Source organism: Geotrypetes seraphini, chromosome 5 (genome assembly GCF_902459505.1).
Source record: "Geotrypetes seraphini chromosome 5, aGeoSer1.1, whole genome shotgun sequence".
In the NCBI taxonomy this organism is placed as follows: Eukaryota; Metazoa; Chordata; class Amphibia; order Gymnophiona; family Dermophiidae; genus Geotrypetes; species Geotrypetes seraphini.
The window spans coordinates 27,686,641-27,709,957 of NC_047088.1; the positions used below are offsets into that span (position 1 = coordinate 27,686,641).

At 43.2% G+C, this 23,317-nt stretch overlaps 1 protein-coding gene across 2 annotated transcripts in view; it reads left to right on the top strand.

The window, feature by feature from the left end:
* The window catches only part of CUL4B (cullin 4B), a 173,680-nt gene that overhangs the window by 62,096 nt on the left and 88,267 nt on the right, over positions 1-23,317 (top strand). For both annotated transcript variants that reach the window (XM_033946652.1, XM_033946654.1), the window contains exons 4-5: positions 17,726-17,829; positions 18,434-18,503. In XM_033946652.1, the coding sequence (XP_033802543.1) occupies positions 17,726-17,829; positions 18,434-18,503 (174 nt within the window). The remainder of the gene's footprint in view (positions 1-17,725; positions 17,830-18,433; positions 18,504-23,317) is intronic.

The window sequence follows — 23,317 nt, forward strand, 5'->3', positions numbered from 1 at the left end:
GGAGGCCAAGTACCGTACAGTACCCTTCCCGGGATTTGAACAACTGCAGCTCTCCCACCAGTCGCTGTTGGTAGACTCCTCCTTGAAAAAGGCTCACCCCTCCAGGGTCTCAGCGGCGGTCCCCCCAGGCCGAGAAGGCCGAACCCTAGACAAGTTCGGCAGGAGACTATATCAAAATGCGATGATGGCCTCTAGGGTGCAAAGCTAAACTTTCACCTTCACATCTTACTTCAAACACCTCATTGGACTACTGAGAGCCTTTGAGACTGACTTACTGGCCTCCCGCCAAGGAGCGTTTAACCTGCTTTCAGAGTCCCTCTCCAACCTACGCCTCCATCTATTCCACGCGGCCTACGATGGCTTCGAACTCTCCTCCAGAGAGGTAGCCTTTGCTATCGCCATGCGCCGCCTAGTTTGGCTGCGCCTGGTCGACATGGACCCCAACTTACAGGACCGGTTGGCTAACCTCCCCTGCGTGGGTAAAGAACTGTTCGATGACACTATCGAGGCGGCTACAAAACGCCTCTCCGAACACGAACGCTCGTTTGCCTCCCTCGTGCGGCAAAAGCCTAAACCGCCCGCGTCCAGGCCTTTCAGGGCCCCTCCGCGCCGCTACCCACAAAAATCCACTCCTGCCTTCTCGCGGCCTCCGCCCAGGCGTCCGCAAGCCCACCATTGGGCTATGCCCAAGTCCCAACCGCCTGCGACTACCAAACCATCCCCGTTCTTTTGACGGGATACGCGGAAGGGGGCGGGCCCCCTCCGCCATAGTCCCAGGCCCCCTTCCCATCGGGGGTCGCCTCAAAGTCTTTTACCCTCGCTGGAAACAAGTCACGTCGGACGCATGGGTCCTTGGCGTGATCTCATCAGGATACTCTCTCAATTTTCGGGCCATCCCTCTAGACAACCCCCCCAAGGAATTGCCCTCCCAACCGGACGCAGCTACCCCTACTCCTCTCCGAAGCTCGAGATCTGCTTCACCTGAGAGCAGTGGAGGAGGTTCCCCCCGGCCAACGGGGGAAGGGCTTCTACTCCCGTTACTTCTTGGTACTGAAAAAAACGGGAGACCTTCGCCCAATACTAGACTTGAGACTCCTCAACAAATTTCTGGTAAGGGAAAAATTTTGGATACTTTCCCTATCGACCCTCTACCCCCTGATCGACGAGGGCGACTGGCTCTGCTCCCTCGATCTGAAGGAGGCGTACACACATGTTCCAGTGCACCCCGCTCACTGCAAGTTCTTGCGTTTTCAGGTGGGAGACCTGCACCTACAATACCGAGTCCTCCCCTTCGGCCTAGCATCGTCACCTCGGGTCTTCACCAAGTGCCTCGTGGTGGTCGCAGCTACCTTACGCTCCCAAGGTCTTCAGGTATTCCCCTACCTGGACGACTGGCTGATCAAAGCCCCGTCCAGGGAAGGGGTTATCTCGGCGACCCAACAGACTATTATCTACCTACAGAGTCTGGGGTTCGAGATAAACTTCCCAAAATCCCAACTACGCCCCTCACAGCCCCTACAATTCATCGGGGCAACGCTGGACACGGTTCGCCTCCGTTCCTTCCTCCCCCTCCGCGTCTAGAGGCGTTAGTAAGTCTGAGCCGAAGGATCTCACTGCTGACCTCGGTATCAGCTCGACAGATGATGACTCTCCTGGGCCACATGGCCTCCACCGTCCATGTCACACCCTTCGCCCGTCTCCATCTGAGAATCCCTCAATGGACCCTGGCCTCTCAATGGCGTCAAGACCGGTACCCGATCGATCGTCCCGTGACAGTGACTCCTTCTTTGCAACGATCGCTCCGCTGGTGGGCCGACTCTTCAAATCTTTCCAAAGGTTTGTTCTTCCTCGCCCCTCCTCACAGCAAGGTACTCACCACGGACTCGTGGACGGCCTCTGCACTCAGGGGATGTGGTCGGCAGAAGACCGCCGCTGTCACATCAACGTGCTAGAACTCCGGGCCATCTATCTCGCAGCTGTAGCTTTTCAACATCTGCTTCACGACCGGGTGGTCCTCATCCGAACCGACAACCAGGTAGCAATGTACTACGTAAACAAACAAGGGGGGACAGGGTCTTGGTCCCTCTGTCGGGAAGCCATACGCCTCTGGAAATGGGCAATCTCCAACAACACCTTCCTTCTAGCGGTGTACATACAAGGAGAACAAAACTGTCTGGCGGACAGACTCAGCCGCCTCCTCCAGCCACACGAGTGGTCGCTGCACTCTCAGACCCTACGACAGGTGTTCGAACAATGGGGGACGCCTCAAATAGATCTGTTCGCATCCCCCCACAATCACAAACTGCCCCTCTTCTGCTCCCGAATACACTCCCCGGACCGACTCGAGGCCGACGCCTTCCTCCTCGACTGGGAGGGAAGGTTTCTGTACGCGTTTCCGCCGTTTCCTCTGATCCTGCGGACGCTGGTCCACCTAAAAACGGTGAAAGCCACCCTGATCCTGATTGCTCCTCGCTGGCCACGCCAGCCTTGGTTTTCCCTTCTACTTCAACTCAGTGTCAGAGATCCACTGCCTCTGCCTCGGTTTCCCTCTCTATCACAGAGTCAGGGTTCGCTGTTACATCCCAATCTTCAATCTCTTCATCTCTTCTTTCCTCCTGACTTCTCTCCCCGTGTCTCAATCAGTCAAGGAGATATTGGAGGCCTCTAGAAAGACCTCGACGAGAACCTGCTATTCTCAAAAGTGGACCAGATTCTCCGCCTGGTGCTCCTCTCACAGCCAGAACCCGGTGTCGGTCCCCGTCCCTCTGGTCCTTGACTATCTACTTCAATTATCTCACTCCGGCCTAAAGACCAACTCCATTCGAGTACATCTCAGTGCGATTGCGGCCTTTCATCAGCCCCTGGAAGGAAAAGCCCTCTCGCTCCACCCCTTAGTCTCTCGCTTCATGAAGGGTCTTCTGAATGTCCACCCTCCTCTCAAACCCCCTCTGGTGGTTTGGGACCTTAACGTGGTTCTGGCTCAACTAATGAAACCTCCATTTGAGCCCCTAGACAAATGCCATCCTAAATTCCTCACGTGAAAGGTGATTTTCCTGCTCGCACTCACTTCCGCCCGGCGAGTTAATGAGCTACAGGCTCTGGTAGCGGACCCACCCTTCACTGTTTTCCACCATGACAAGGTGGTACTCCGCACACATCTAAAGTTCTTGCCTAAAGTAGTGTCTGATTTTCACCTCAATCAGTCCATCGTCTTGCCCGTGTTTTTTCCCAAGCCCCACTCTCACCCCGGAGAGGTGGCACTTCACACTCTTGACTGCAAGAGAGCGTTGGCCTTTTACCTCCAACGCACTCAACCACACCGGAAAGTCCCACAATTGTTTTTGTCCTTCGACCCAAACCGGTTAGGCCACCCAGTTTCCAAGTGCACCTTGTCCAACTGGTTGGCCGATTGCATCACCTTTTGCTACGCTCAGGCGGGTCTTGCGCTGCATGGTCGAGTAACGGGACACAAGGTCCGAGCAATGGCAGCCTCCATAGCGTTCCTCAGGTCCACACCTATTGAGGAAATCTGCAAGGCTGCCACGTGGTCTTCGGTTCACACTTTCACCTCCCACTACTGTCTGGACTCACTGTCCAGAAGCGATGGCTGGTTCAGCCAATCGGTATTGCGAAATCTATTTGCTTAAATTGCCAACTTCCCTCCATCCCTTTTCAGTTAGCTGGGAGGTCACCCACATGTGAGAATATCATGCCTGCTTGTCCTGGGATAAAGCACAGTTACTTACCGTAACAGGTGTTATCCAGGGACAGCAGGCATATATTCTCACAACCCGCCCACCTCCCCGAGGTTGGCTTCTTTGCTAGTTAAGTGAACTGGAGACCACGAGGGGATGCGCCCCCTAGTGGAGCAGGAAGGCACGCATGCGTGGAGCAGCAGAGCAAACTTAAATCTTCAATCAAGTTTGCTTGAAAATGCTTCCGCATCGGGGCTCCGTAGATGACATCACCCACATGTGAGAATATATGCCTGCTGTCCCTGGATAACACCTGTTAACGGTAAGTAACTGTGCTTTAGGGTCCGAGCGCCTGAAGCAGCTCTTGGATATTCAAACTGTAGAACCAGTTCCAGTAGAAGAATTAGGCTTGGACAGATACTTTGTACCCAAGAAAGACTCGGACGGCTAGAGACCAATCCTGGATCTGAAATCTGTTAATGGAGTGTTGAAAGTGCCACGGTTCTAGATGGAGACGTTTGATTAGTCATTGTCTTGATGGCACTGGAGGGATTTCTTCCCTTTCTGGATTTGACGGAGGGTTACTGGCATATTCCCATTTTTCCAATACAAAGGAGATTTGCTTCCATTCAGTCTGGCAACGGTGCCTCGCACCTTTTACCAAGGTGATGGTCATTGTGACAGCACACTTTTTTACAAGGTGGGGATCCAGCTACATCCTTACTTGGACTATTGGTTGATTCAAGTGCCCTCCAAGGAAGATGGCGACAGAGCAATGCCACAAGTTGTCCAACTCCTGGAAGACCCGGATTGGACCATCAATGTTAGGAAGAGCCACCTGGAGTTGACACAATCCACTTCGATAGTGGAAGGCCATATATCTCTTCCAGAGCCTCATAAATTGAAGCAATGATGCCAGATTTTGGAGAGCTTGGAGATGCCAACTCTTATTGCTTGGCATCTTATTGCTTCAGGTGCTGGGTAAATGGTAGCAACCATAGAGGTGGCTCCTTTGGCAAAAGCTCTGCTACACTCCCTTTGATGTGTTATTGTCCCATTGATCTCTGCAGACAGTTTCCCTCCAGATGCCATTGGCCTGAACAGTGGGGGCATGTCAAAGTCTGCTTTGATGGCTCCGGCCAGAGTCACTGTTGAAAAGATTGTCTCTCCACATCTCTTCTTGGGTGACCCTTATGACAGATGCCAGTCTTTACAGCTGGAGGGGTCAGGGCCAACAGTCGTACTCTCAGAGGAAATGGTCCATCATCAAATTAGAGCTGCAAGCCATTTATTTGACTCAATACATCGGAGACAACCCTGGAAAGTAAGGCAATAGGTGTGGCATATGTCAGCGGACAAGGAGACACCAAGATCACCCTGTTCAGAATGGAGGCCCAGTTGTTTCATTGAGCAGAAGTCCACCTACAAGCTTTACTGGTGGTGCATGTAGTAGGAGTGGACAATGTGCAGGCCAACACTCTCAGCCAGAAGACCCTGGATCCAGAGGATTGATTTCTTTCCTGGAAGGCCTTTGACCCCATTGTGAATCAATGGGGACTGCCAACGTTCAATCTGATGGCATTGGCAGCCAACAAGAAAGTCTCTGTTCTTCAGCCGAAGATTAAAGCCCAGAAGCACCAGCATAGACCCTCTAGTCCAGGGGCATCCAACCTCGGCCCTGGCCAGGTCAGGTTTTCCCAAATGAATATGCATGAGATCTGTTTGCATACAATTGAAGTAGTACAATCAAATACATCACATGCAAATTCATTGGGGAAATCCTGAAAACCTGACTCAAATTCTCAGGTTGGGAAAACACTACTCAGAACGGATGGGTAAAGAAATAGACATTCTAGTGCAAAAGGCATACGAGTCTTGACCTAGTGGGTTATTCACCCTTTCACGTGAGTTTGTATAGAAGGCATCTGTTTTTAAGCTCCACCTCCTCTAACACTGCTCTGTGCCCCTCAGTTTCTCCTACACATGAGTTGAAGATGTCTTTCTGATCTGTTCTGTGTTTGAGGGGGGATGTTAAATCCACTTTTGGAGGCTTCTCAGTGCTGCAGAGGTACCCAGGTTGCCTGGGTCAGCTCTGCCTGGGTGGAGACACAGACTCTCAGTGGTCTTGATGTCTGTAGCTGGGAGGAGACATCCTATTACAGGCACCTACCTAGCCAGCCTGCACCAACACTTTTGTGGCTTGGGGACCGTTCCCAATGGATTTAGTGCATGTTAAATGCTTGCAGCCCATTGTATTTTTGTGGGCTGCATGGCACTTAATGTTCTAAATCTGTTAGCATGCCTTAGTAAAAGGACACCTTAGTATCTCTTCCCTCTAATGCAATGAAATTGTGACCCAAGAGATCAGTCATACATATAAAAGTTTGAGAAAATATTCGTGGGTTGGGCATTTCTGACCTGGAATTCTGTCCCAACTGAGGTTAGATCTCAGATTATAGAAGAAGGTTAAAAACCTTAATTTATATTTCTTTGTTTGAGCCAATGTGGCTTGTTTATCCTATGTGGATTACAACAAGATTAAGTAGACATTTCTAGGATGTACAGTTCTTAGACAATAACTGGTAATCTGCAGAATATAAGTTTTTGTATTTATTTGTTACGCTGAACACTATGTAGAAAGATTTATGGTGCACTAATCAGTTACATAAACAAATACGTGCCTTTTAGTTTTCTAGGGAAGACCATTATATCTCATCCAGGTTCAGCTATCTTTGCCTACTTACACGACACCAGACTCAGGCTAATGAGAAATACTTTCATTATAAAAATAGAAAAATATAATTCATAAGCCAGCAGCAGTAACTAAATATTGTTCACAAAATATCCGATTACATATATGAAACTCAGTACATAATTATCACACAATACTTGTTAGATAAATGAGAAACTAATTCTTACACTCTAAATAATTCCTTATAATAATAATTCCTGATTAGCAGCAAACTAAATATATCGCTTATCACCACAGGTGCTTTACGAATCCTTATCCTGTCTAACCCAGCTGAAAAGACATATAATTCCTTATCCTCACCATCCAATTAGGCCGTAGCACAGAATCAGGTGAAATGGAAGACATCTTCCCTTAGCTTAGCAGATATAGAAATTCTTCTGTTTAGGAACAGTCAGTAAGCAACTGGAGAAGCTGTAACTTAGGTTGGCAGCAAAGGTTTCCTTATGTGATGGAATCCAGAGGTATAAAAGTCCGGTTCTCTCTCTCAGGCAGAGAGTCACAAGAGGTAACTTTTCAGGTCTTAATTATTATAAGATGTGCTGGAAACACCTATGATAAGATGCGAGCTTCCTCACATCCTGGCACAGACTAAATTATAATTAGCACGTTTCACTTGGATCTCGTCAGATGACCTCCCCGGACCAATCCAGAAACATAACTTAGATGAATAGCCTTCCTGTATAGTCTCGTACAGGCTGAGACAGAGGAGCCTTCGTTAGATAAGACCAGTGCAGGAGCAATTCCTCCCCCAAGATTCACACAGGCTGAGCATGGAGGCATAACTGGATGTCCTTGACTAGAATACAGTTCTGGTACATACCCAGAATTCATCATGCAGAAACAGCAAAGATGTGTTCTTCTTTCTCTTCTGGCTAGGTTTCGGCTGGAATGATTTCTTGCAACAATGGTTCAGGCTTGATAATGTCAGATAGGCCTAACCTTCAGGTGCAAATAAGGAAACACCCCTACAACTATAACAAGTCACCAAATTCTTGTATTTTAAGAGAAGCTAGGAGAGCTTCTGCAGACCCTTTTTTGTTGAAAGAATGGACTTTTACACACTGCAGCTCACATCTCTCCAAGTCTCTGGTCATTGTGTAACAGCTGCATCTAGTGACTGGAATTAGGACCCATGATTGCAGGGCTCCTGGAGAAGTCCTGTAGGGATATTTCCGTATTCACACCTGAAGGTTAGGCCTCCATGATGTCATCAAGCCTGAACCATTGTTTCAAGAATATCTCTCTGCAAGCAACTTTCCAGCATGAATTTTGCAAGAAGTAAGAAGAATGATGCATTATGGGGATGTACCCGAATGTTGCTATTCAAGGGCATTCATCTGTGCTTTAATAATGGGACAGTGTGAATCTTGAAGAAATTATTTTGTTCTTATCTGTCTAACGGCCCTGGGTCTTCCAGCATATATGATACTTTATACAGAAAGGCTATTCATCAAGTTCTGTTTCTGGATTGGTCCGAGGAAGTCATCTGATGAGATTCAAGAAAAGAAAGGTGCTAATTAATTAATAATTAGTTCGTCTGTGATAAGGTCCGGGGAAGCTCAGATCTGCTCACAGATGTTCTAATTGTAAACTTTTTCTTTCAATAATTAGACCTGTAAGTTACCTCGTGTGATTCTCTGCCTAAGAGATAGAAATTCGGACATTTAAAAACTGTTCTGAACCTAGCACAGATAAACGGAACTTATTGCTGATGATTTATAGCCTCATCAAGGATTTTCAACACGTGTAACTTTTACAACGGTATTCCTGACGTCTTCCAGCTGACACGAAGTTTTCTTCCACCTAATTGTGCCGGAGAGGCTAATTAAGGGTGAGCATACGGAAATTACTTTTATTAGCTTGGGAATTAGATAGGAATCTATTAATAAAGGTAAAGGGTTGAAAAGTTACCTGGGTGATAATATAATCATTTGTTAATCAGGGATTATTATTATAAGGAATAGTGTGTGTTTAACAAGAAGTTTTACTTAATTGTCTAACCATTAGATTGTGATAATCATGTACTGAGTATCATTTGTGTAATTAGATATTTTGAACAATATTTAGATTCTGCAGCTGGCTTGTGAATTATATTTTTCTATTTTCATAATAAAGATATTTCTCATTAGCCTGGGTTTTGTGTCGTATAATTAGACCATGATATTTGGACTTGAATAAGAGGTTATGGTTTTCTCTAGACCACTTAACAGAGATATAACGTGTTTATATTACTGCTAAGTGAACCATAAATCCTTCTACAGATTTTGGGGGCTCGTCCGGGATATCTAGGTTTCTAATTTACGACCGTTGCCATGTCTGTGGACACTGAAACTCAGATTTCGTGGCATGCTCTTGAAAAAGATGTTTTTCAGAAATTAGCTGTGCAAGTTTTAAAACAGACAGATTCTGATGTGTATTTTTCTGACCTTGTACGTTTATTACATGCAGATATAGAGGACTCTAATCAGGCGTACTGTTCAGTATTGCAGCGTCTCCTACATGCTCGTACTAAGCCTACAGGAGAAAATTATTCAGAGCTCATCTGTGCGTTGTTTGTTTTTAAAACTTCTGTCTCTGCTAGTTTATCTCAACAACGTCAGCTTCAGAGTGATTTATATGAGCAATTAGAGGATTGTAAAAATTCTTTGCAGGCAGAACGGACTCGTAATGATTCCCTTGAACTGTTAACTTCTAATTGTGAAGATCAACATTCCGACTTTGATCAGGTGATGTCTGAGTTACGACATCAATGTTCTGAGTTGAATGCTGAACTTGAAAGTCAGAAAAAAAGTACAGTGGATATTTCTTGTGTTAAGTGTACATCTTTAGTGACGCAACTTAATACTGTCCGGGCTCAGAAGGCAGATTTACAGCTTTCTTTATCTACTTGTCAGAAAAATCATGCTGAGGTTTTATCTAGGTTGCAGATGGAACTTGCGGACGTAACTACTGCTTATGTTTGTTTGGGTGAAAAGTTAGACGCTACCGAACGTCTGTCTAATGATAAGGCAGCTCGTGCTGACAGGCAATTATGTGCCTTACAAGCGGACTTTGTTGAGTCTCAGAATCGACTTTCTGAAAGTGAGTTACAGGTCACACAGCTAACTGACTCATTATGTCAGGCAGATGCCGATAATTTGGCTCTGCGCCAGAATGTTCAAGCTATATCCTCACAAAGAATGATAATACCTGTATGAAGACTGTTCTGCAATGGCTAGGTGAGATGGAAGGGAATATAAAACGGTGGAAAAACATCTGAGATTGTTCTGAGAAAAGGCATAAGGTACTGGATCCTAGGCTAGGTTTCAGATGAGCTGGAAGCACAAAAGAAACTGCAAGGCCTAAAATAGCTTCTCAATCTCTGCATTCCATAATGATGAAGCATTATTCTCCATTAACTCTCTTAAAGTGCTATACGTTGGAGGTGTGAACAGAACAGGTTTCTCCACTGTTTGAGGTTTTAGTGTTTTCATTTTAAAATTTTTTTTTTTTTTTTTAAATTAAAATTAACAGTAGGTACAAGAGTTCGATCCGTGTAAAAGCTGTTCCTGCTCATTAGCCTTTTACCCAGATGTTCATCATGAAACCTAAATGATCCCAAGTCATTTTTCAGTGGTACATAATAGTACTGGCTAGTCTAGGTTTTGCTTAGGGCTTCTGTTCTTAGGTGTCTGTACAAGTTCTAAATTTAGGCATTTATTTTCCAGTTAAGAACTCTTCAAGAGTACAAAAAGGATCGGCATTTTTTTTAATGTCTTCATATTGCAAGTTCCAGGGGCAGGAGCTCACCTTTTGGGTGGAATAAACTTAACTTTTGTACTTAATCCTCTGCTCCCTAGTTGCTGATGTGGGCAACCTGTGGCTCATCACTGAATTTTATGCAACCCTTGAGAAACTGGGAAGGATATAAAGTACTCCCCTGAAATTCACGGGGGTTCTGTTCCAGGAACACCCGTGAATTTTGAAAAACCACGATAATTGGATGCAGTTTAGGGGGGGCGGGAGAGGGCTGCAGGGCCGGCTTTCTTTGGATCTTCTCTCCATGCAGGTTGCCCAACTTCGGTGATGCACTCCTCTGCTGGAGGTTGCTCCCTCATTGCACCAATGCCCCGCCACCGGTCTGCTTGCGCTTCTGTTTTTTTCCTGGTGTTCTTCACCGCGCCGTGGTGTGTAGCCGTCAAAATTTTTCTGTCTTTCGCCCTTGCAGAGTGGCTTTCCGTATTGACTTACACTGGCGAGTGCGAGCTATGAAGTTGCGCTTGGAGAAACCGGCTGCATGGAGTGCTGGGTATTTGCAGCACGGGAGAGAAGTGCGTGGGGTAATATGAAAAACGGTAATATTTTTGAGGAAGGAAAAAAACCACGAATGACTGGAGTTGTGAACACTGAAGCACGAGTTCGCGGGGGAGTACTGTACAGGAAATATCATTAATCAGAGAATTGGCAATTTTAAATACTGTGTTTTCAGAATAGCCACTCTACATCATTTTGTAGGTAAATATAAAAATAGCAGATACCACAGAAGTTCTATGGACCTGTATGCATTTCTGATTTTGACATTAATGTTTCAGCCTGCTAGGGATAGTACTGATATTTATGTGACCCTCTGTGTACAGTATAGATTGCCCACCTCTGGTGTAGATCATGATTCTGCAGGCCAGCTTGTTCAGCTGCTTAAGAATTACTGCTTCGTACCCTTTTTGGTGAAATAAAATACAGTAGACTCTCTCTCTCTCTCTCTCTCTCTCTCTCTCTGTTAACCGGAACTCAAGCAACCAGCAAAAAAATCAAAGAAATAGTGTAATACGTTAAATAAAAATGAAAATAAATTTCTGGTGTAAATTTAAGCGTAAACTTAGCACGCCACACCTGAGTATACCCACACTTTGCCTACCACATGTCCAGTATTTATCTGGAACAGTTTATGGTATAGCATTAGTTGGGCCTGTTTTTAATAGTAACTCTCAAACAACCAGAAACTGCATTTATCTGGCATCTATCAATCCCCATGGGTTCCGGTTAGCAGTATCACTTAACGCGGTTTTTTGAGAATCCTGGCATGGGCTTAATGGACCTTTGGTCTGTTCCAATATGGCGCACTTATTATCTTATCAAGGAAGGGAAGATGTTAAATCTAGCTAAGATTCTAGCTATTACAATGCATAAGAACATAAGAATTGCCAGACTGGGACATATCGAAAGTCCAAATTGGGTTCTAAGATGTGGCTATTGCTAATGATGTCTTATATACCTCCTATGAGAGGGGCCTTAGGTGATTGGACCAATCAGAATCTTAGACCCCTCCCAGTGCATCCCATGATACACCGGGAAGAGGAAGGCCCGCCATTTTGAAGAGGAGGCCTGCCAGCTGGATGGGAGTAGGCATCCCTCCTGTTCATTGTCTGAATAAGATATTGGGGGGGGGGGGGGGTTCTGGGTGGCCGAGGCAGCAGAGAGTGGGTATCCCTCTTGCTGATCTTCCCAGATGGAGATCCAGGTGGCTGAGGCAGGAGAGAATGGACATCCCTCCTGCCAATCTTCTCCGGGAGGAGTGGGTTTTAACCAGTCTTACTTACAAGGAAAATTTATCCTCCTGATGCACGAAAGGCTTCTCTGTGGCTGCTATTGATTGTTTTAGGGGCCACCGAGAGCCCTATGCAAATGCATTACAAAGAGCTCATTAGTATTCTAATGAGCATTCCGTGTAATGCACAGCAAGGAAATGCGTCGTTTCCCATGCAGACTCTAACAGCAGGGTCTGAGTTGTTACATAGCCTTATTTTCCTGTCAGTGTCTGAGCGCTGATTGACTCGGGCACTAACAGGAAAGTAAGGCTTGACTGCTCAGCCCTTCCTCACCTCCCAATTAAAAAAAAAAAAGTCCCTGATCCCTCCATCGTGGCATGGGGTGTATTGGGCTCAGACACTTTTTTTTTTTTAATAGGATACAACTATTGTTCATGTGTACCACATGCACAGCAACTATGCCCACTTAAAAAAAAAGCCAGTTCAGCTGATCAGGGCAGAGTAATCCACAGCCAGCCAGACTTAATTCCCAATCAGCTCTCCCTGAAGCCCTGATTACGGATTCCCCTGCCCCGATCAGCTGAACCGGCAGACAGGGAGAGCAAGGGCTGCTTTTTATTTTTTGTTTCCGACAGGCAGGTAGGAGGCGAAACTTTGCTAGCAATTGCTCTTCTGATCAATTGCCAAGCATAGTTCCTCCCCTTTTACTAGAGATGCTCCGCACAAATATAATGCGTATAGTTTACACGCTATTGTGCTGAGCATCGCAAGTAAAAGAAAAATCATTACAACTACAGTATTTTCTTTTTTTTTTTTACTGTGGTTTCAGGAGCTTTGTGCATCGGGGCCAGAGTAAGCACATTTCTAACAACACTCACTTTAGTAGGTAGAAATATTGATTTGCTTTTATAATGAATTTCAAAGCATGCAGAAAAACATTCGCAACACACGAGGTTTTTTTTTTTTTTTTTTAAAGATCCCTCCCGTCATTCTGTTGGAGAATTCACCCCCCTCCTTTACAAAGCCTCGCTGGCATTTTTAGCACTGGCTACAGCAGTAGCCTTACTGGCATTTTTAGCACTGGCCGCAGCAGTAGCCTCGCTGGCATTTTTAGCACTGGACACAGCGGTAACAGCTCGGACGCTTATAGGAATTCTATGAGCGTCTGAGCTGTTACTGCGGCGGTCAGCGTGGTATTGTAAAGGAGGAGGTCAAAGTTCCTGACCTGTGCAACTCCTGAAATACATAGCTCCATAATGGACTAGAGACCAATTCAGGATAAGCCGCTCATAACCGAGTATTTATTAAAAACTAATAGAAATTACATCTATGAGAGAATTAATTTTAGAATAATCTGGGCTGGGTAATTCTAGATTTGAGTTGAAAGAGTGACTTTCTATAGCTATTCCTGGATGCCTTATACCAGTGGTTTTCAAATCTGTCATGGGGGACCCCCAGCCAATCGGGTTTTCAGAATATCCACAATGAATATTCATAACAGATTTGCATGCACTGCCTCCAGTGCTTGCAAATCTCTCTCTCATGAATATTCATTAAGGATCTCCTGTAAACCTGACTGACTGGGGGTCCCCCAGTACTGGTTTAGAACCACTGCCTTATACTTTTTAAAGCAGGGGTAGGCAATCCAATCAGGTTTTCAAGATTTCCACAATAAATATGTATGAAAACTATGTGCACAGAATTGATTTACACACACTGCTTCCATCTCATCATATTCATTCTGAATCTTGTAACATCGAGGACCATGGTTGCCCACTCCTGAATTATAAGTAATTTTATAGAGAATTTTTTTGTACCTAAAACAGCCTTATAAAATAACCCCATGGGTTATTTGTATGAAAGTAAGCATGGTGAGAAAGACACATCTACCAAACCGCGCTAGCGGTTTTAGCGCGGGGAGCCGTGCTGAATGGCCTGTGCTGCTCCCGATGCTCATAGGAACTCGATGAGCGTCGGGAGCAGCACGGGCCATTCAGCACGGCTCCCCGCACTAAAACCGCTAGCATGGTTTAGTAGAAGAGGCCCTAAATACTTCTGTATGTAGGTTTGAGGTGTAGTTTGGCTGTAACGCAGTCACAAAGTATGCATGTGCTTCATGTGTGTACATTTTTTATATCTCAAATTTGTGCCAAGTTTATTTACGTTTGGTGTATTTCCTATAGAGAATCCGGCTAAGTATTTTACAATAGTAAGTAGATATAAACATCTGTGGGTGTGTCATAAAGGTCGTTATAAAATTGTTTCACAAGCTGCCTACTTGGCCTTCCAACCTAAGTGACATCTTGTAAAATGAGTTACTTTTCACATAAGGTACAGCTGTTTTGCACAGATGTATTAAAACTAGCATTTACCACAGTTGGCTTTTTAAAATTTATATCAAATGTTAAGGACAGCTACCTTGTGGACAGTTCTTATTCTAAACGTACAAGATAAGTTCTTATGTGGAAATCTAGCAGAGTAATCCTGTTTGTGTATTGGATTCTCTAGTAAAATTGGCAGTTTTGTGGGTCTCTTGACCCCCTTCCCCCACCCCAACAAAAAAGTGTATATAGTTTTGCTTAACTTACGTAAAACACCAGCAGTGGATTGTGGCTTAGTTTGCCTTTCAAATATGAGCCCAAAGCAGGTTACTCAGGTCCTAGTATGTAAAAGTTGTTCAGACTTTCTCAGTTTTACTTTTTCCTGATGCTAAAGGACCATTTCCCTATCCCTGTGGGCTTACAGTCTAAGGGGTCTATGCACTAATACTCTTACCTAGGTACTGCGGATTGGTGAAAGCACAGTGCCCGACAAAAGCTCAATGCCCGACAGTATGATGCAGGACCTACTCCTGCTGGAGCATTGGTCAAAGACTTGGCAACTAAGTTTCAATGCCAAAAAATGCAAGGTCATGCACCTTGGCGGCAAAAATCCATGCAGGACTTACACCCTAAATGGTGAGATCCTAGCAAGGACTGTAGCAGAATGTGACTTGGGGGTGATCATTAGCGAAGACATGAAGACTGCCAATCAAGTGGAGAAAGCTTCATCCAGGGCTAGACAAATCATGGGCTGTATCCGTAGAAGTTTCGTCAGCCGTAAGCCCAAGGTCATAATGCCGTTGTACAGATCCATGGTGAGACCCCATCTGGAATACTGTGTACAATTCTGGAGGCCGCATTATCAAAAAGATGTGCGGAGAGTTGAGTCGGTTCAGCGAATGGCCACCAGGATGGTCTCGGGTCTCAAGGATCTCCCGTATGAGGAACGACTGGGTAAGTTGCAGCTGTACTCACTCGAGGAACGCAGAGAGAGGGGAGACATGATCGAGACGTTCAAATATGTCACAGGCCGTATCGAGGTGGAAGAGGATCTCTTTTTCCTTAAAGGACCCACGGCAACAAGAGGGCATCCGTTGAAAATCAGGGGTGGGAAATTTCATGGCGACACCAGAAAATATTTCTTCACCGAAAGGGTGGTTGATCGCTGGAATAATCTTCCATAACAGGTAATTGAGGCAAGCAGCATGCCAGATTTTAAGATAAGATGGGATTGGCATGTGGGATCTCTTATGGAGGTAGTTAGGGGGTGGGCCATTAGTGTGGGCAGACTAGATGGTCCGTGGCCCTTTTCTGCCGTCATGTTCTATGTTTCTATGGATACAAAAATAAAACTCCCTCCCCTATTCAACATTACCATCAGGGAATAATACCAAACAAAAGATATACCCCCCTCCCTCCCCCCCCACCCTTCCCTGGATATGTGGGTGCTAAAACAACGGAAAATAAAGATAAAGGACAACTATAACGAATTCACAAAAGACGTCAAACTATTTTGAATTTCTTAATATACCCTAGCATGTCAGCATTCATTTTTTCATACTTATAGCTTAAGCATATGTTCGCCCACCAAAAAGGAAAACTAAGGCGATCCCAATTTTTCAAATTGCGAGTCATCATTTGCATGGCTATCCCGGTCATAATAAGGAAAAGCCGACATTTATACCTATCCAATGAGGGTTTAATATGCAATATCATCCCACATATGACAACCTCATATGTCAGTGGAATCTATGACTCCAGTATGGTATTAATCTGTCCCCATATTGACCTTTGAGTATCAAAGGACAGTAGAATAGCAGATGATCCAATGTCCCTATATCAAGATGACAGTGCTAGCATTTATTAGATTTAGAACTATCTAATTTCTGCAAACGAACAGGAGTTCAGAAACTTCTATGTAACAAAAAAACCCCATGTTTGTCTCATAGATGCTGACGCTCTACATCTCATTCTCCAAGTCCAAATTCATGGCCATTGAGACGCAGAAATCTGCTGCTTTAGCTCAATGCTCCAAATGTCTCTAAGATTATTTTTTGGTTTTTTATTCAAAAATTCAGATATTTATACCACTGAGCAGCCCGATGTCCTAGGAAATCTGTCTGGAAGCACAGGACCTGCAGGCTATAATGATTTTTTTAATGAGGTTTTAAAAGGCTAATTGGTTTGGATCTCTTAGGTCTCCGTGAAGGATTAACATGGATGTCCTTGCGATCTGCTGTTGTATAATGTATTGTTGTTGAGTTTGGTATGTAAACTTGAAAATTTCAATAAAAAATTAAATATGAAAAAAATGCTAACTGGACTACTTAGCAAAAGCTGTCCCTCCCACACATTCATCTCCTTTCCTGTTCATTTTAAAATTGAAGTGTGCCCCACAAAAACCACTAATAAAATTTTTGGCGTTTCCCATGTTGCTCCAGATTTATGCCCACCCCTAGTGTATACCACAGGATACAGACAAAAGGCAGTTGCTCTTGCCCTATTGCTTGCTGCCTTCTAGGTTACTGTAACTTATGCATGCTGTTCAATCAAATTAAGCACTAGACTACAGACCTGCAGAATACAGCAGCTAGATTTTTAGTGTTAGCATATTACTCCTTTGATGAAAATGTTACATTGGGTACCAGTAGATTGGGTACTGAAATTTAAATGTGCATGTTTAGTTTATAAGATAATGTATGGTCAATTAGATCAGTGTTCTTCAACCTTTTTACGCCTATGAACCAGCGGAAATAAAATAATTATTTTGTGGACTGGCAAGGCAGTCGTTCAGGGGACCTTGTTTTCACCTACCTATGATGGCAGATAAAGGCCAAATGGCCCATCCAGTCTGCCATCCACAGCATCTACTATCTCTTCCTCTCCCGAAGAGATCCCACGTGCCTTTTGGTATAGTCTGGTCCAGTAAGGTAAGGAAGGTGGAATTTCATACCTGTTAATTTCCTTTTCTTGAGTCCTAGTAGACCAGTCCAGGAACCTCCCTAAAAGACTAACATAAGGATACTGGTTCTAGGTCTGCTGTCCTACAATGGCAGGAGAACATTCCAGTTAGCTTTTGGTGATTAGGATTTCTGCAAGATTTCCTAAAGGATTTTTAAAAAAAGTTTCCTTACATTGTGACTTGCAATAGAAAAAATTCTTCATGTGCATCCTACTTTGGCATCTGCATACTGAAAGATTCTATCCTGTACCAACTCTTATACCAGTGTTTGTCACTGGAAAGGTTCAGTATCTGTACCTCTATCTGCTGACCAGGCAGAGATTCCATCTGTTGGTATGAATTAATCTAGTCAAGGAAAGGAAATTTAATAGTTTTGAATAAATGTCATCGTTTAGAATACAGTGTCAACAACTCTTGCAAACATGGGAAAACATTTATGCAATATTGCTTTTCTTGTTTAATTGGTTTAGGCAGTGGAAAACCTCTGCTCGTACAAGATTTCTGCAAACCTGTACAGACAACTGAGGCAGATTTGTGAAGACCACATCAAAGCACAGATTTACCAGTTCAGAGAATATCCTTTCTAGCTATAAAGCAGCTGAAGTCTTTGTAAAGCTTGGATCATAATCAAAAATAGTAGCATTTAAGAAGTACAGTACACTCACACTGTAAAAAATAAATAAGACGTGGACTTTTGTTCCGATTACAGGTACTGGGATGGAAATTCTGCCTTTGGCACTATTTCCATCTCATGGTGCTTGAGTCCAAGAGGCATTGCAGCCCTAGGTAAACTAGTACTTGGTATTAGTTTAAGAACAATATAAATAGCTCCTGATGCAGGCGCATAAGCTGACAACAAGAATGGACTTTCTAAGGGCCTTTGTTGCCATGTCATTTGAATGTTGTGAAAAATTTATTGTTATATGAATAAAAAATTGTTTTGGAGCTCCAAGCTAGGTCAGACCATCTACTGATTTGTAGTTCTGAAACTAAACAATTAGAACATTGTCATATTTCTGTTATCTGTGTACATGAAGATACTATTTACCTTTTAGCCTTACAGAATATTTACACTGTTTTATGTAAAACTTTTTTGTTGCTAAATCAAGTTTGTCTAACTTATAAACTTTGTCCTGTAATTGGCTTGTGTGCTTCTAATTTTCTTAACACCTCTTCATGGATTCCTTGGATAGTGTCCTTTTTCTGAAGAAAATAGATAAATGCTGGCAAGATCATTGCAGACAAATGGTAAGTCTAAAAATAGTTACTTTTGGTGCCGGAAACTCATGAAAGGTTCCTAGTATTGACTAGGCTTGTATAGCAGGCATTATGGGCTCATTTTTGTCCTGAAGAGATGCTGAGTGAGGATCTGCTATGGGAAAGAAAAACAAAAAAACTCTGTGGAGTGACGATGTTCCCAAATGGACTTTATTTGAAAGTATCAAAGTTCCAAAGGTACACTAAAATCATCCACATAAAAGTAAATCATCCACATAAGAGCCTTAAAGGGTCAATTCCTTTTGTTTTTTGCTTATGGAAAAGAAAAACTCCATTGGAATATCTTATCTGCTAGCATTCAAACTTGGGAAACAGTAAATTTGGGCCTCAGCTAACCATCATTATTCCAATTTAACATCAACTCCTTTGACCGGGAATATCCAGACAAACAGAGATCTGGGACACAGCCTGCCATTCCCTCCTTGTCAAAATTGCCCCTATCTCTACTCGTATCATTTCTTCCAAAAAACAAACAAAAAAAACCTTGGTTCAATTCATCACTTCTTCTTCTTAAATGTCAATTATGCTCCTTAGAACGTAAATGGCGAGCTAATCCCACTCCATCTAATCTTGATAAATATAATGAACATTCAAAATTCTATAAACAATCAATTAATTTGGAAAAGAAAAAAATATTACAAAAAATTTATTTCAAAAGCAAAGAACTCATCGGCCTTATTCTCCATTCTAAAAAATCTGACACATTTCAAGCAAAAACAAAATATCAAAAGCGATTCCTCCCCCACAGCCCAAAGCCTAGCAAACTTTTTCCAAGCAAAAATTCCAACCATAAGAATTCAATAAAAAATAAACCTATAAACATTCAAAACACAGACAATAATACCACAAGCCATTTATGTGCAACATGCTCTCACTTCAATCTTCCTTCTCTAAACGATATTCAGCACATTATGCAATCCTTAAACCCCAAAGGTTCAAATTCTGATTCCATCCCACCATTTATCTTAAAACATCATTTTTCTGTCTTTGGCCCATTTATAATTAAATTAATTACCAAAAGTCTTACCACAGCAACAATACCATCAGCCTGGAAACATTCTTTAATCTATCCTACACTTAAAAACAGTAAGGAAAGCACCTCAGTCTGCGCCAACTACAGGCCTATTTCAAATCTTCCATTCCTTTCAAAATTAACAGAGAAACTAGTATTCAATCAGATATCCGATTTCTCCGACCATACCTATACTTTACACCCCAATCAAACCGGTTTTTGCAAAAATTATTCAACAGAACATGCTTTACTAGGTCTCACCACTTCCATACAATATTATCTGGATCAGCACAAATCTGTCATTCTTGTTTCATTAGATCTCTCAGCCGCTATTGATTCATTACTTCTCCAAAGACTTGCTGCCGTTGGAATCTCTGAACAAATCCTTGACTGGTTCTCTTCTTATTTTTCAAATCATACCTCTGTAGTATCCTTCAATAACGCATCATCAACTGTATTTAAAAATAACTTCAGCATTCCTCAGGGATCTATACTTTTCCCTCTTCTTATCAATATCGATCTGGCCCCTTTGCTTGCTTTATTCCAGTCCATCGGTCTTACCGCATACGCTTACGTCAATGGGATGGATGATATTCAGATCAATCCATCCCATTGACGCATCCAATCCTAATGACATCAATCTCGTCAATTTAAAACTTGATAAGATCAGCCAATGGCTTTGCGACAATATGCTTTCACTAAATATCTCCAAAACCAATTGTCTGCTCTTTCCATAGAAAGAAAATATTCATTTAACATCCCCGATTACCATCAGTGGCACATCAATAAACTTTGTTAGTTCAATCAAAATACTCTGTGTTATGATTGACAATAAACTTTCCTATCGCCTTAAGATTAGCGCAGTTGTCAAGAATTGTTTTTGGAAATTCAGAATGGTCAGATCCTTAGCTAACATTCTTGATCCTCAGTCTCTCAACATTTTAATTCACTCTCTTATAATTTCCAAACTTGACTATTGTAATTCCTTATTCAAAGGTGTCTGTCAAAAAGACATCCGACGCTTACAATTAATACAAAATACTGCCATAAAAATTATAACTAACAAGAAAAAATTTGACCATGTCACTCCTTTGCTAAAAAGTGCTCATTGGTTACCAATCCACTATCGCATTATGAACTCCAAGGAACCTGATTTTATCCACAAGTTCCTTATTCCTCATGATCCTTCGATAACTTTAAGATCCACTTCTCAGCACCTTCTTCACGTCCCATCTTTAAAAATCGTTAGTAACGTAGGGCTACTTCATTCGCAACTATAGCCCCTACAATATGAAATTCATTACCAACATATTTAAGGTCAGAGAAAAATTTAGATAAATTTAAGGGCAACCTTGAAAGCTTCTTATTTAAAGATGCTTATGATTGCTAAAAGATCTCTGGGTCCTTTCTTGCCAAATTCTGTTTTACTCGTATTCAACACTGATATGATTCCGCCCTTTCCCTCTTGTTTTTAACCTTATTTGTACTTTTTTCTTTTAAAATTGTATTTCTCCCTACCATCCTGTTGTTTTCATGTAAGTAATGTCATGCCATTAATAAGTTTGTTAATCGTTCCCTATTTTAATTTTTTAATTGTCGGACGCTTAGAATGTATGATTAGCGTTTTATCAAGTTTTAATAAAACTTGAAACTTGATTTCAGGGTCCTCTTATGTTTTTTTAATTAAGTACTCCGCGTTTTCATAAAAGTCAGTTTAGGCAATTGTCTTTAGAGTCTCTGTTGCGGTTTTATATAAATAGTGTTGTAGTCTAGACCAGTGTTCTTCAACCGCCAGTCCGCTGAAATTTTCTGCCAGTCCCCAGGGCCTGCACGTCCATCGGGCCCAAGACAGTGTTCTTCAGCCACCGGTCCACGGTACGATCAATGCGGTGTCTTCGAGCCGGCTCCCTGAGTGCTGCCGTGCACAAAGCCGTAGGAAAAGGCTCCACGTGTCCTGCACCTGAACCGGAAGCCTTTTCTCTAACGTCACAATTTCAGAGGGAAGGCTTCCAGATGAGGTGTGGGATGCGTGGGAGAAGCCGCTGCCCATAGCTTTGTGCACTGCAGCACTCAGGGAGCCGGCCCAAAGACGCCGCATTGATCGCACCGTGGACCGGCTTGAAGATAACATCGGGGGGGCAGGCCAGAAGGCAAGGCACATGGAGGGAGAGAGACAATGGTAGAGGGAATGCTTTTATTTTTTATTTGGTGATTGATTTACATCTGCTGTCTGTTCAGAAAGAAATGCATTTGTTTCTTTTCCTCTGGGGTTGTACTATTTGCAGAGTCTTGCATCTTAGGGTTTGTTTGTAAATATTAGTACTTTTAGTTTTTGGGGTTATCTGTTTCCTGGTAGGAATGAATGTTGAAAAGCATAGTGTGCTTTGTGTGTTTTAATTTTGTGGTTAACCATTATGTGTTGTTACAATGATTATATTGTGTGTGTATATATGAAAAATGAATGGAAAAAATGGTGTTACAATTAGTACTATTATTGGGGGGGGGCGGGGTCTGGGGCGGAGATTGGGTGGAGATGGGGCACGACTTAGCCCAGTATTCTTCAACTGCCGGTCTACGGACCGGTGCCAGTCCACAAAATAATTATTTTATTTCCGCTGGTCCATAGGTGTCAAAAGGTTGAAAAACACTGGTCTAGACTAGTTTTTTAGGTTTTTAGATTTTGATTTTTCAGGGTTTAATTTTAGATTTTGTTGCACGAGCTTTCTTGGAGCAAAAGTCTGGCGCCACCTTAAAGTGCAAATTTCTCAGACTTTTGATGAATCCCTCTGTGCTTAAGCAGACTGCTTGCCTACACTGTGCACAGATGTGTTCAGGTCAAGTGCAGAGTTCTGGACTTTTTTCTGAGGCTTCACTTGATAACTCGTGTCTCGGATCTCTTGTCTCTCTTGGAATAGCCTTATTAATTTTTTAAAGTGCAAACAATTTTTTATTGAACAATAAAGGAAGATACATTCAACAAACGAACAGTGGCAGTGTTCAGTATTATACAGAAAGACTCCAACCCAAACCCCTCCCATTCCCATTATGCGAAACAAATATTATTGATGATAAAAGAACAAGAATAACAGTGGAAGCAAAAAGGTACAGTCCTAGCATCAACAATTTTCCCACGTGTTCCAAACTACCGTAAGTTAGAAAAACCCTTCCCAACACATGTCCAGTTCCACATCCCAAGGGCCAGTAGCAAAAGAGAAATAAAAGGGGGGACCAGACAGGAAAACCCCCCAAAATAACACCTAAGTCCTGCCCAACATTCCCCACCCCAAGCTAGCCCCCCCCCCTCCCCCAATTCCCCAGAATAGAGACAAGGTAGAAGAAAACCAAAAAGCAGTGGAAAATAGGGTAGATTTAAAGCAAATTCAGAATTGGCTGCACTTTTGAGGTGGTAGAGAATTAAGATAGGGATCCCATCCAGCTAAAAACTGCTTTTTCTGTTTAGAGGTACCTCATGCATCCTTAGCCTCCCAACCCAATAACTCAAGGATAGCCAGTCTCCAACCCCAATACGAGGGGAATCCGGTGAGGTCCACAGTTTCAAAATCGCTTTCGCCTCATTAATTTTTTATTTTCAGAGATGGTTTATGATATGTCAAAAGCTACTGTAAAGATCAAGCTGCACCTTAGAGAATGACTCAGGAATGAACTCTGGCCCCATCCCCTCAAACTCTGTCTGGTAGTGAGCTTCTTGGTCCCCAGCTATATCTAATACTAACTCTGGCAGGATACACATTTGAAATCTGATATACAATGG